Source organism: Chiloscyllium plagiosum, unplaced genomic scaffold (assembly GCF_037043375.1).
Source record: "Chiloscyllium plagiosum isolate Xiang-an unplaced genomic scaffold, Cpla_swu_hap1 HiC_scaffold_1, whole genome shotgun sequence".
Taxonomy (NCBI): Eukaryota; Metazoa; Chordata; class Chondrichthyes; order Orectolobiformes; family Hemiscylliidae; genus Chiloscyllium; species Chiloscyllium plagiosum.
Window position 1 is genome coordinate 72,796,762 of NW_028270139.1, and position 14,285 is coordinate 72,811,046.

The 14,285-nt window shown below is 38.8% G+C and overlaps 1 protein-coding gene across 1 annotated transcript in view; it reads right to left on the reverse strand.

The window, feature by feature from the left end:
* The window catches only part of nfxl1 (nuclear transcription factor, X-box binding-like 1), a 173,184-nt gene that overhangs the window by 85,179 nt on the left and 73,720 nt on the right, over positions 1 to 14,285 (reverse strand). Inside the window, exons 13-15 of the mRNA XM_043691569.2 lie at positions 12,425 to 12,584; positions 5,792 to 5,883; positions 3,358 to 3,379 (exon numbers count right to left, since the gene is read on the reverse strand). Coding sequence (XP_043547504.2) covers positions 3,358 to 3,379; positions 5,792 to 5,883; positions 12,425 to 12,584 — 274 coding nt within the window. The remainder of the gene's footprint in view (positions 1 to 3,357; positions 3,380 to 5,791; positions 5,884 to 12,424; positions 12,585 to 14,285) is intronic.

A 14,285-nucleotide genomic window follows, 5' to 3' on the forward strand; every position in this document is an offset into this window, starting at 1 on the left:
GGTTAGACCTCATGAAATACAAGGAGAACTAACCATTTGGATACAGAACTGGCTCAAAAGGTAGAAGACAGAGGGTGGTGGTGGAGGGTTCTTTTTCAAACTGGAGGCCTGTGACCAGTGGAGTGCCACAAAGATCGGTGTTGAGGTTACCACGGTCTAGAAAAAGAACCGGTCAGCTATACAAATACTGTGGCTACAAGAGAAATGTCAGACATTTAGAATTCTGTGCCAAATAACTCTCATCATGTTGCCCTAATGCCTTTTAACCATCTGGATGTAGGTTTGCTCACTGAGCTGTAAGGTTCATTTCCAGATGTTTCATGGGTCTCCGCTCGAAGCACTGCTGAGAACTCCCGCTTTCTATTTATATGTTTGGGTTTCTTTGGGTTGGTGGTGTCATTTTCTGTGGTGGTGATGTCATTTCCCATGGTGACATCATTTCCAAGAACTGGAAATGACATCACCCCATGAAATGACATCACCAATTCAAAGAAACTCAAACATATAAATAGCAGGAATCATCAGCATTGCTTCACCTGGAGGCCCACTGGAGATGTTACCTAGTAGGGTGACGAAACATCTGGAAATGAATCTTCCAGCTCAGTGAGCAAACCTACATCCAGAACCTCAAACTGAGCAAAAATCTTCTCAAAACTCGCTAAGGCCTATTAACCATCTACAAGGCACAAGTGAGGAGTGTGATGGAATACTCTCCACTTGCCTGGATGAGTTCTGCCCCAACAACAATCAAAACACTTGACACCATCCAAGATATAACAGCCCACTTGACTGGAAGCTCAAGTATCATTTTCAATATTCATTCCCTTCATCACTGATGCACAGTGGCCACAGTATATACCATATCATGACACACACTACAACATCTCATCAAATCTAATTTAACACTACCTTCCAAATTTGTAACCACTATCACCCAGAAGGACAAGGGCATTAGATGCATGGAAATGACACCACCTGCAAGCTCTCCTCCAAAATACTATCCTGTCTTGAAAATATATCACCACTCCTTCTCAAACTGATGATTCCACTTTGCACATGGGTGGCTTTGACATGTTGTCTTTTTCCCTCAACAGAGGATTCCCTTTCACGTGGTTGTCAGGGCCCTCAGCTGTATAAGACCCATTTCCCATAATTCTATCCTCACCTGTTCTCCTCTTCCCCAGAATATTGATAGTGTTCCCCTTGTTCTCAAGTTCCACACCACCAAGCTCTACATTTAAAATGTCATCCTCCACCATTTCCACCAACTCCAAATGTATTTTCCCCTCCCCACATTGTAAACATTTCACGTGAGCTAATTCCTCTGACCTACTGCTCTGTCATTCCTAACACTAACTCACTTTCCCATAGCACCTTCCCAGGTGTAACACTTGCCCTTTTATTTCCTCTCTCGTCACGTCCAAGGTCCCATCAGCAGTTTAGTTGTACTTCTTTCAATCTAACTATTGTATTCATTTCATACTACAGTCTACTTTACGTTGGGTGATGTAATTTCAATATTTATAAAGAGGCGCAGATCATATCCAAGGAGACACGCATCAGTCAGCCTAAAATAATTGGCAAAAAAAAATGGAATTCTTCCTAACAAAAAGAGAAGTACAGCTGGAATTCAGAAATATAGTCTCGATTATCAGCATGGATCTCAAAGGGGAAAATTTTGTGTGACCAACCATATTAAAATGTTTAATGAGGTTAGTGGGGAGAATTGACCATTGCAGGGCAATAAAAGTTTTTTTACATCAATAAAAAAAACTACCAAATTAGGAAGTAAAGAATGCAGTCTTAGGCAACAAATAAAATCATCAGTAATTGTAGATAGCACCCTGTTTGCCAATTAACAGTGTAAAGCAATTAATTGAAGTTTCATCCTTTGGTGATACTTATGCAACAGTTCCAGTAGATCTCGGTCATCACGAATGCAAAATTTGAACAGTAAAACATGTTGCCATAGAATTCAAATTAAAATAGACTTAATAGTCATTCACATTTTCACAATTAGGCTACTCAAACAATGTCAAGGATCTATTAAATGTTGTCTTATTTGGAGTTACTCAAACTGGTCTCTCCTCTTGCTTCGAGGTGCAATAAGTGCGCTTTTCAATCTACTTCTACCTTACCACATCAGAATTTCTGAATGTGCTATTCACCCATAAATTTAGCTACTCTTCTACCAACATTTCCCCCATGTAAACACCGCCTTTTGTTCCACAGTATCAACCATACCAGCACCCCATTCTAAAGGGCCATTCTTTCTCTAAGTGCAGAAAATCAGTTTATCCTGTTGTGTAGCATACCTAAACTCATTGATGTCCATGACTATTGCCCTTGCATATTTTCCACTCAGCAGCAGTATCCTTCCCCTTCCTAACCTCAGGGCAACTTCAGCGTTACTACCGTTGCCTTAACGAAGATTGGCTGAAACATAACCAGGAAACAATTCTAAGATCCTCCACCTTTAAGGCTTTTCTTTAAAAACTGAACATAATTTTCCACCTCAATCTCAAAATGGTCTTAGTCAGAAGTACCACAACACCAGGTTATAGTTAGAGTTTATTTGAAATCACAAGCTTTTGGAGCACAGCCCTTCACAAGGTGTGAAGTAGGGACTGCACCATGAAAGCTTGTGATTTCAAATCAACCTGTTGGACTATAACTGGTCTCATGTGACTTCTGACTTTGCCCACTGTACCTCCACATCAAATGACCTTGATAAAGAGTAAAATCAATGATATATTATTGATTAAATAAGCAAAATCATGAAACTAAACACAGGGCAAACTGATAAATTGAGGCTAGCAGCAGTAGCTACATTGGGGCATCATAGTCAATAATATAAAGTGTGCTCTCAGCTGAACAAGCGTCCCTTCAGCAGCAACTGTGTTTCATCTTTGCAATGCAAAGTACATAAAATCACGTAACACACAACATAATCTTGGCCAAAGATCATTATCAGTTTTAATAAATGGAAAACAATTCAATAATATATTTACTAGAAATTATTTAAACTTTATGCAACAGCATTTGGAACTTCGCAGATCAATTTATATTGAATGACATCTGGCATCTTTTAAAATACCAATAATGTCCCACTCAAATGAAGGTGAGAGTCAAATTAAGACAAGAAATACATTCAAAGTTTGTTTTCAACATGAACACTAATTTCTCTCAGTCCTCTGCCTCAGAAATCAGAAAATTGAATCAGTAAGATTAACTGACTTCTGTGAAAATCTGATCTCATCAACGACCAGGATGCAACAACAGAGAAAACCACACTGAAATTGGATTGATCAAATGCCTAACTGCATATTTACCATAAATAGTTGTTTTTGGACTCACCTCATGTTTTCCTAGACAAGCCCTGCAAGAGAAAATAGCAAATTATACCAAAAAGTTAAAAGTCAAACAAGAATGTTAGTAATTGTTTGCATATCTATGAATCGCACATATGAAATTATTGCAAGGGTTTATTCGATGACTACGCTTCCGATTATCCAAATGAACCAGAAATAACAGAAGACAAAATGAAAGCCTAGATTATCCACTGCAGATTATTCTCCAAATTCAGATAGATTTTCCCATTGTTTGCGCTCCATAAATTTCAACTTGAAAAGTCTACTACATGCATCTTATCTCACAGCAAGTCTTATTTGCCAATCACACCTCTCCTGCTGACCTGCATAGGTGCTACATATTTAAAATCATACATCATATCTTTCTTATTCTTTCTCCTTTATTTCCATATGTCTGTAATAGCCTCCAGTCTTCTCGGTCCAAACACCATTCGCTCCAATCTCCTAACTCATTTCATAACTGGAAATGTGATGATTGTTCTGACAGTAATGTAATTTCCTGCCCAAACTCCCATTCGTCCACCATATTTATTCCTTCAAGATATTCTTTAAAATCCACTCTTACAAGCAAGGTTTAGAACATTTCTTCTTGTACCCGTGTTTTGTCAACACCCCTTCAAGTAAGGTGAATCAGCCCATGTAATTTGAGGTTCCCTGTGTGATTCAAAACATAGATAACATTCACATCTTAAATCACCATGGCTATTTATTTTCATCTCTGAGATCCAGTTTGTCATTCCCTCAACTTCTCTGCTGACACGTACTTGTGGTTTGAAATGATCAAATTTCAAAATGACCAAAGTCCTTCCGTCTTCAACCTTCCAAGCACCTTAAACTAGTGTACAAATTACCTGTCCAGTGCACATTCGGCCGAAATATTACCTGCAACTTTGCTGTTATCCTTAAATACTTTAAATTTGATCTTTAGGCTTAGGACTAAAATGCGTATAATCCCCCCAAAACTAATTTATCTCCATCCTCCTTCCTTTATACTTGGAGGGCCAAAACGACCTTTACTTTCTGGGACAACCTACTTAAATCTTTGACTTAGAGTCATTGAGCCAGACAGCATGGAAACAGACCCTTCAGTCCAACTTGTCTATGCCAACCAGATATCTTAAATTGGTCTAGTTCAATTTGCCAGCCTTCCTATTCATACACCTATTCAAATGCCTTTTAAATGTTTTAAATGCCTCCACCACTTCCTCTGGCAGCTCATTCCACACAAAGACCACCCCCTGTGTGAAAAAGCTGCCCCTTAGGTCTCTTTTAAATCTTTCGCCTCTCACCTTAAACCTGTGCCCTCTAATGTTTGAGTCTGCTACCCTGGGGAAAAGACCTTGATTCACCTGATGTCCCTCATGATTTTATAAACCTCTAAAGTAACCCCTCACCTCAGTCTCTAACACTCCAGGGAAAAGAGCCTCAAGCCTATCCAGCCTCTCCCTACTGCTTAAACTCTCAGAGCCTGACAACATCTTTCTAAATCTTTTCTAAATCCTTTCAAGTTTCACAACATCCTTCCTATAGCAGGGAGACCAGAACTGAACGCAGTATTCCAAAAGTGGCCTAACCAATGTCCTGTTCATTCGGAGCATGACCTCCCAACTCCAATACTCAACGCACTGACTAACAAAGGCAAGCATACCAAACGCTGCCTTCACTATCCTGTCTACCTGCATCTCTACTTTCAAGGAATTATCACCCTGCATTCCAAGGCCTCCTTGTTCAGCAACACTCCCCAGAACCTTACCATTAAATGTGTAAGTCCTGCTCTGATTTGCCTTTCCAAAATGCAGCACCTCACATTGAAATTTTTGTCTTTGGAAACAATGACAAACATCTTTCAGACATGGATGCGAGTTCTTATTCTAAGCTCAATGCCTATTCCCTCTTTTCTACTCTGAAGATATCAAATAAATGCAAGTGGTTACTACAGTAAAAGTTAATTGCATCTTTTAACCGACAAAGTTTCACGTAACAACAGAGGATTTCCCATTAATTACGGTATGTTTAATGAAAATGGTATCACATGCAATGGAGTACCTTGTTTACTGAATTGCCTTTAATAGCAAGAAATGTTGAAAGTGAAAATAATGGAAGCAAAACCTTTGTTTCAGAATATTAATTTAAATGAAATGCCTTCAGAAAAACATTGCTATGCAAGAGCAAGGTTAATGACATCTTAACCACAAAAGCCCTATTTCGGAATACACAAATTACAACCACCAAGTAATTGAAAGTTATCACATTGACAAAAAACAAAAAACAAACTACATTTAGAATTTGAAAAATGAACTCTTTTTTGATTAGACAATTTTAAGACACAATGATGTGCTAAGACGCACTGCAAGTATTAGGTTCCAGAATTATCTGAAGTAGTTCAAACGTAAGTTACAAATCTTATTATCAGTACTTACATTGGAATAGGAGTCAGACAAGGTGGACAGGGTACTGCAGTTCGAATAAAAGTTGGTTCAGAACGTTTCTCCCAGGGTCCTGCAGGTTGGCGCTAATGCATATAAGAGATATGAATAACTGTAATTTTTACTACTAAGTATATAGCTTATAATTAGTTTTAAAAAAGATTGTGCCGTAGATATTTAAAAAATTATAAAAGAATACTGGGCAGCACAGTGGCTAGCACTGCTGCCTCACGGCGCCAGAGACCCGGGTTCAATTCCTGCCTTAGGCAACTGTCTGTGTGGAGTTTGCACATTCTCCCAGTGTTTGCATGGGTTTCCTCCGGGTGCTCTGGTTTCCTCCCACAGTCCAAAAATGTGCAGGGTAGGTGAATTGGCCATGCTAAATCGCCCGTAGTGTTAGGTGAAGGGGTAAATGTAGGGGAATGGGTCTGGGTGGGTTGCTCGGAGGGTCAGTGTGGACTTGTTGGGCCAAAGGGCCTGTTTCCACATGAAGTAATCTAATCTAATCACTAAGCTTGAACTAGCTTTTTTCAATTTATTTTCTATATTTAATTTGAAATTATAGTGTCACAATAATCTATTTGCAGTTGCAGTACTAAAATTCAAAATTTCTGTGAAGAAAATAGAATGTCAATCTGTGCTGATTGAAGTACAAAAGATAATTATTCTTGATGGAAAGATAAATTTAATCTCCTTAGAAAAATAAGATGTTGGTCTTGTTTGTGCCTTGCAAATGTCTTGCTTCCATCTACTTACTTTTTTAAACCTTGTCCTTCATACAAGAAAATCAAGTACATGAATGTTACATCCTAATCATAAACATTATATCTTACAAGTACCAACACACTTCTATACTCTCTGTCAGTCATTTGTCTCCTCCAGGTCTAACTAGTCATTGCAATTCAACAATAATTACTTGTATAAAGCCTGGGTGGAGCCAACAAAAATGAGACACTTAATAAATGTAAGTCCTTTTACTCAAAAGATTTTCATTCCCCATTTTGCTTAACCTCATTCACTTTACCTCACCATGTAGAATTTCTTTCTTCCCTATGCTTCCCTCAAGTGATTATTTGCAAACATGGTAAACTGTAAATTAGCTTAGACAGAGAAACCAAGCATGAGACTAAAAGGTCCACACTAACTGGGCAGGTGTTACAACTGGTTTTGTTTTTAATTTATTCATGGGAAGTGTGTCACTGGCTAGGGCAGCGTATATTGCCGATCCTTAATTGCCCACAGGGAAGTTAAGAGTCAAACATATTGCTGTGAGACTAGAGTTACAGGTAAAGCTGACAGATTACCTGCCCTAAAGGACATGAGGCAGATAGATTTTTACAACAATCAATAGTGGCTACCTGGTTGCTATTTGACTTAAATTTTTTCTTAAAAAGTCTGAACTCAAATTTCACAATTTGCCATTGTGGGCTTCATGAACCCCAGAACGTTAGCCTGGGGCTCTGGATTACAAGGCCGATGATGCTGTCCATATTCCTGGGATCTGCACCATATTTAATAACTTGGATGAAAGAATAAAGAGGACTACATCCAAGCTTGCTGGTGATAGCAAAATAAGTAACATAGTAAGCAACACAAATGGAAATAGGATATTGTAGAAGGGCATATTAAGTGAGCGACAATTGGAGTTCTGTATGGATATGACCAAAGTAATTCATTCTGGATACAGAAAAGGCAAATCAAAGTAGTTTTATAATGACAAGAAACTAGAAACTGAAGAAGCAAAGATATTTTAGTGCACATCAGCGGAAATAACTAAAAGCTACAGTACAGGTATAAAAAAACTAATCAAATGTTGGTTGCTAGTTCTAGTGGAGCTGGAGTGTAAAATGGAGAGAGATATATTCCAACTGCATAAAGCTCTGGTTAGATCCTGACTAGAGCAATAAGTTTCATTTAGTTTGTGGCATGATAGGTAACAAAACAGATCATGATTGAAGGGATTGCAGCACAAATTCACTAGAACATTAAGGACTCAGTTAAATCATAAATGCAGATTTGATAAACGCTTTGTTTCTCCTTGCAGAGAGAGAACTGGTTTGTGACCCAATGTAGGTGTCTCAAAGAGTAAAAAGATTCACTATGATAAAAAGAACACATTTCCTCTCATTGGGGAGATCTTGACCCAAAAGCTCAAGCAGAGGAGAGGGAGTGGCGTTTTTGATCAGGAATAGCATTACAGATGCACTTGAGGATATTCCTGTAAACATCCAAGAAGTTATTTGGACGGACCTGAGAAATAAGAAAAAGGGATGATCACATTATTGGGATTGTTTTATATACCTTCCCCCTTCCCCCCCCCTCCCCGCCGGCGCCAATAGTCAGAAAGAAAGACAAAAACAAATTTGTAAGGAGATCTCAATTATCTGTAAGAATAATTGGGTGGTTATGGTAGGGGATTTTAACTTTCCAAACATAGACTGGGACTGCCACAGTGTTAAGGGTTTAGATAGATCATCGAACATTACATTACAGTTCAGGCCCTTCGGCCCTCGATGTTGCACCGACCTTGAAACCAACCCAAAGCTCATCGAACCTACACTATTCCATGATCGTCCATATATTTATCCAATGACCATTTAAATATCCTTTAAGTTGCCAAGTCTACTACTGTTGCAGACAGGGCATTCCACACCCTTATTACTCTGAGTAAAGAATCTACCTCTGATATCTGTCCTATATCTATCACTCCTCAATTTAAAGCTACGTCCCCTCATGCTAGCCATCACCATCGAGGAAAACAACTCTCACTGTCCACACTATCTTATCCTCTGATCATTTTGTATGTCTCAATTAAGTCACCGCTTAACCTTCTTCTCTCGAATAAAAAACAGCCTCAAGTCTCTCAGTTTTTCATCATAAGACTATCATACTGATAAATCTCTTCTGCACACTTTCCTAGGTTTCCATATCCTTCCTATAATGCGATGACCAGCACTGAATGCCATACTTCTTAACAACCCTATCAATCTGGATGGCAACTTTCAGGGATCTTTGCACATGGACAGAGATCTCTCTGCTCATCCACACTACCGAGAATCTTACCATTAACCCAGTATTCTCTATTCCTTTTACTCTTTCCAAAGTGAATCACCTCACACTTTTCCACATTAAACTCCATTTGCCACCTCTCAGCCCAGCTCTGCAGCTTATCAATGTCCCTCGGTAACCTGCAACATCCTTCCGCACTGCCCACAACTCCACCAACTTTAGGGTCATCTGCAAATTTACTAACCCATCCTTCCATGTCCTCATTTAGATCATTTATAAAAATGACCAACAGCAGTGGCCCCAAGACAGATCCTTGCGGTACACCACTAGTAACTGAACTCCAGGATGAACATTTCCCATCAATCACAACCTTAACAGATGGAGAGGAATTTGTTAAATGTGTACAAGAACATTTTCTGATTCAGTATGAGGATGTACCAACTACAGAAGGTGCAAAACTTGACCTAAACTTGGGAAATAAGACAAGGCAGGTGTCTGAGGTGTCTGTGGGGGGAGTACTTTGCGGCCATAATTCTATTAGTTTTAAAATAATGATGGAAAAGGATAAGCTGGATAGCTAATTTTGATGGTATTATACAAGAACTTTCAAAAGTTGATTGGCAGCAGATTTTCGCAGGTAAGGGAAAGCTGGAAAATGGGAAGCCTTCCAAAATGAGATAACAAAAGTCCAGAGACAGTATGTTTCTGTTAAGGTGAAAGGAAAGGCTGGTAGGTGTAGGGAAAGCTGAATGTCTAGAGAAATTGAGGTTTTGGTTAAGAAAAAGAAGGAAAAATATGTCAGGTATAGACAGCAGAGATCAAGTGAATCCTTAAAAGAGTTGTTAAGGCAGTAGGAATATACTTGAGAGAGAAATCAGGAGGGCAAAAAGGGGACATGAGACGGCTTTGGCAAATCAGGTTAAGGAGAATACAAAGGGATTTTATAAATACATAAAGGACAAATGGGTAACTTGTGACAGAACAGGGTCCCTCAAAAGATAAGCAAGGCAACTGGTGTGTGTGGAACCGCAGGAGATGGGGGAAGATACTAAACAAGTATTTTGCATTAGTATTTACTATGGAGAAGGACATGGAAGATACAGAATGTAGGAAAATAGATGATGACATCTTAAAAATGTCCATATTACAGAGGTGGTGGTGCTGGATGTTTTAGAATACATAAAAAAGTGGATAAATCCCCAGGACCTGATCAGATGTACCCCAGAACTCTGTGGGAAGATAGGGAAGTGATTGCTGAGTCCCTTGCCGAGATATTTGTATCATCAATAGTCACAGGTGAAGTGCCAGAAGACTGGAGTTTAGCTAACGTGGTGCCACTATTTAAGAAAGGTGGTAAGGAAAAGCCAGGGAACTGTAGACCAGTAAGCTTGGCATCAGTGGTGGGCAAGTTGTTGGAGGGAATCCTGAGGGACAGAGTGCACATGTATTTGGAAAGGTAAGGACTGTTTAGGGATAGTCAACATGGCTTTGTGCATGGAAAATCATGTCTCACTAACTTGATTAAGTTTTTTGAAGAAACAAAGAGTAATGATGAGGAGAGAGATGTACATGATCTATGTGGACTTCAGTAAAGCATTGGATAATGTTCCTCATGGTAGACTGGTTAGCAAGGTTAGATCCCATGGAATAAAGGGAGAACTAGTCATTTGGATACAGAACCAGCTCGAAGGTAGAAGACAAAGGGTGGTGATGGAGGGTTGCTTTTCAGACTGTGAACCAGTGGTGTGCCACAAGGATCAGTGCTGAGTACACTGCTTTTCACCATTTATATAAATTATTTGGATGTGTACATAGGAGGTATAGTTAGTAAGTGTGCAGATGACACCAAAATTGGTAGTGTAGTGGACAGTGAAGAAGGTTACATCAGAGTACAATGGGATCTTGATTAGATGGGCCAATGGGCTAAGAAGTGGCAAATGGAGTTTAATTTAGATAAATGTGAGGTGTTGCACTTTGGAAAGGCAAATCAAAGCAGGACTTATACACTTAATAGTAAGATCCTGGGGAGTGTTGCTGAACAAAGAGACCTTGAAGTGTAGGTTCCTTGAAAGTGGAATTGCTGGGAGATAGGATAGCGAAGAAAGTGTTTGTTACACTTTCCTTTATTGGTCAGAGTATTGAGTATAGGAGTTAGGAGGTATTGTTGTGGCTGTACAGGACATTGGTTAGGCCACTGTTGGAATATTGTGCGCAATTCTGGTCTCCCTCCTATCAGAAAGATGTTGAAACTTGAAAGGGTTCAGAAAAGATTTACAAGGATTTTGCCAGGGTTGGAGGATTTGAGCTATAGGGAGAGGTTGAGTAGGCCGGGGCTGTTTTCCCTGAAGTGTCGGAGGTTGAGAGGTGACCTGAGAGGTTTATAAACTCATGAGAGGCATGGATAGGATAAATAGACAAAAGTCTTTTCCCTGGGTGGGGGAGTCCAGAACTAGAGGGCATAGGTTTAGGGAGAGAGGGGAAACATTTAAAAAGGGACCTAACGGACAATTTTTTGATGCAAAAGGTGGTGCTTGTATGGAATGAGCTGCCAGATAAAGTGGTGGAGGTTGGTACAATCACACCATTTAAAAGGCATCTGGATAGGTATATGAATAAGAAAGATTGAGGGGGATTTGGGCCAGTGCTGGCAAATGGGACTAGATTAATTTAGGACATCTGGTCAGCATGGACAAGTTGGATTGAAGGGTCTGTTTCCATGCTGTACATCTTTATGACTATACTATACCTAATTTATTTTCTCCAGTGTCTTTGCATTGTCTTATTTTTAACATAATCTATGACCATTTACAGTCATAGAGATGTACAGCACGGAAACAGACCATGGCCAGATTGTTCAGTCAATTTAAACTAAAACTGAAACGGATATCTATTTGTTTAATATCAAGGAATGTTAGTCAATAGTAGGCAAATGGAGTTGAGATACAGATGTGCATGCTCTAATTGAATGGCAGAGCAAATTGTATGGTTTTCCATCCTACTCTCATGTAGCACTCTTTCAAAAGTCAGTTGGATGGGAGAATGTAGAAGAATGTAGTTGATAAATAATATTGTTCCAATAAATGTGTGGCTCTTCTACAATCCAATGTGATACAAAGTGTCAAGTATAGCATGTGACAATAAAGAACATAATAATGACAGGAAAAAAATTCATAGAAGGAGAAAAGAACTCGCAGTTGTTGCGAAAAAGGGCAGGTTTAGAATTCAGGTAAAAAACAGATCAGTATAAAAGCTCAATTGCGACCAATTACAGAACATTTATTAGTCATCTGATTCAAAAACTAAAACAAACACACTTAATATGCTCATTTTGCATTTGTCTGCTTGAAAAATGATACAATGATTAGTTATTCAAAAATTAAACGGATAAGTCATCTGCAAGCACAATAAAAATGAAAGCCGCACACAGAACTTGAAGTCTCATCATTCCAAAGTTCTGCACCTTAAATTTTGCGTTCTCAAATGCTATTCCAGGTGTCCTACCTTCCAGAGTCTAGCCAGTAATAAAGTTCACTGAAACTCATGGAATTTTTGTTTTGTTAAAGACCAAACCAACTTGCAGCAATTCCTCAAAGTTTAACTCTATTTAAAGATGCTTACTGAATTTGCTTGCTTGACAAGTACTTCATCATGACATGTTGCAGGACAAAGATGTGCGCACTTAGCTAGCTTTTTCTGACAAGGCTGCTTGCATGGAGGGCAAGAACCAAAGTGACATTTGTGTTTTTCTCTGTTCACATGATGACATGTCGGTGGTTGCCTAGAGAGAAAAGCAATAAAACATTTCAAAAAGCTTAAATAGGATAACTTACTATTTAGTTTATTTTAAAACAAAGCACAACTGATAAATTTTCTTTGATTTTTTAAGAGATACATTGCTTTGAACTGAGGATTGAGTAAAGATTTGAGAGAGGTTTTCAAAACCATGAATCTTCAGGTCATGGCAGATGGAAAGAACCAGTTCTTACTGATGAAAGGATTGAGAAGCAGAACAAAACATGTCTTAGGGGAGTTTCAACCATGACTTGGATCATTATTTGAGAAAAGGAATTGGTAAGGCTGCAGAGAAAGGCTTGGGGTAATGGGACTTGACGAGTTGCTGACATCTGGCACAGACACAATGTGTTCAATTACATCCTTCTGTACACATAACGGTTGAGTCCACTCTATAATATGGCATTTAATACCATGTAGTGAACATTAAGATCATACATCTAAAATATCTTGAATGCCCCTTCTGAAATGACACCACTTTCAAGGTTACAAAGTTGAAGAGTGTAAAATTGCTGCTTTTCCTGAACTATTGCTGAAGGGTGTTTGTTACTTGATTGGCAGCTGCATGTAACTCTAGATCAATGTAATTAGAAAGAAGTAACAGGCTTATAATTTGAAAAAATGAATGCATACATGTGCTTCTACTTCTTCAGATTATTTAATTGTGATTTGTTACTGTTTTCTGAATATGAGATTGGAGTGAAACAGGCTACACAGTTATGAATGCGTCATGACATCACAATTCTTACTCAGCAATTCACATTCCTTGTAACTCTTCATAAGGAAGATTGGAGGGGGCAAAAATTAGCTTCCTATTTAGCTGAAGAGATTTTTCTTTTCATAGAGCCATGTCTCTTCCATGTTTCTTCTCTTCCTGAACATACATTAACTGGTAGAAATTTTCCAGCACTTTGTTGAATGAAGTCATTGAACAAAACTTTTGCATGAGTTTTCCCCACAATGGAGGAGAATCTTGCGATGATTATTAGATACAAAACAAAATCAATTTCTTTGCAGAGTTAGACAATTAAATGCACCTTTAAACTCCGGGGGTTCTTAACTGAGCACAATTAATTGATAGTATTAATTGAGGCATTTGAGTAGACATACGAACATTTAAATTATATGCAGAGTAACCGGTTAGTCCCTCTTGCCTGCTCCATCATTAAATAAATCATGAAAATAGGTGACTATATGTCAATGATATACTTTTCTTAAATCAACTTGTTGGTACATGTTTGATACATTCGAGGAAGGTGAGACTCAAACCCAGGCCTTCTGGTTTGGAGGTAGGGATGCTACCACATGCCACAAGACCTCTATCTCTGCAAAACAGGGGCAGCTGAGAGATAGCAGATGATTATCCATTTCAAATGTATTGGAAATGTTCAATCTCCATTATCAGAATTTCATTTTTCACTATGAGAACAGTTGATTCATCATAGAGAGGTGAAGCCATGAGCAAGCTTGTGGGTTATATATTATCTTTAAGGACATTATAGAAAAATAGATCAGCACAGAAGAAGCAAACTTGCTTATGATGTTAGTAACAAGTCCAAACCAAACGCTGGTGCAGTCACACTTAGAATATTGTGTACAGTTCTGGTCCCCATATTTTGGGAAGGATGTGGAAGCATTGGAAAAGGTGCAGAGGAGATTTACCAGGATGTTGCCTGGTCTGGAGGGA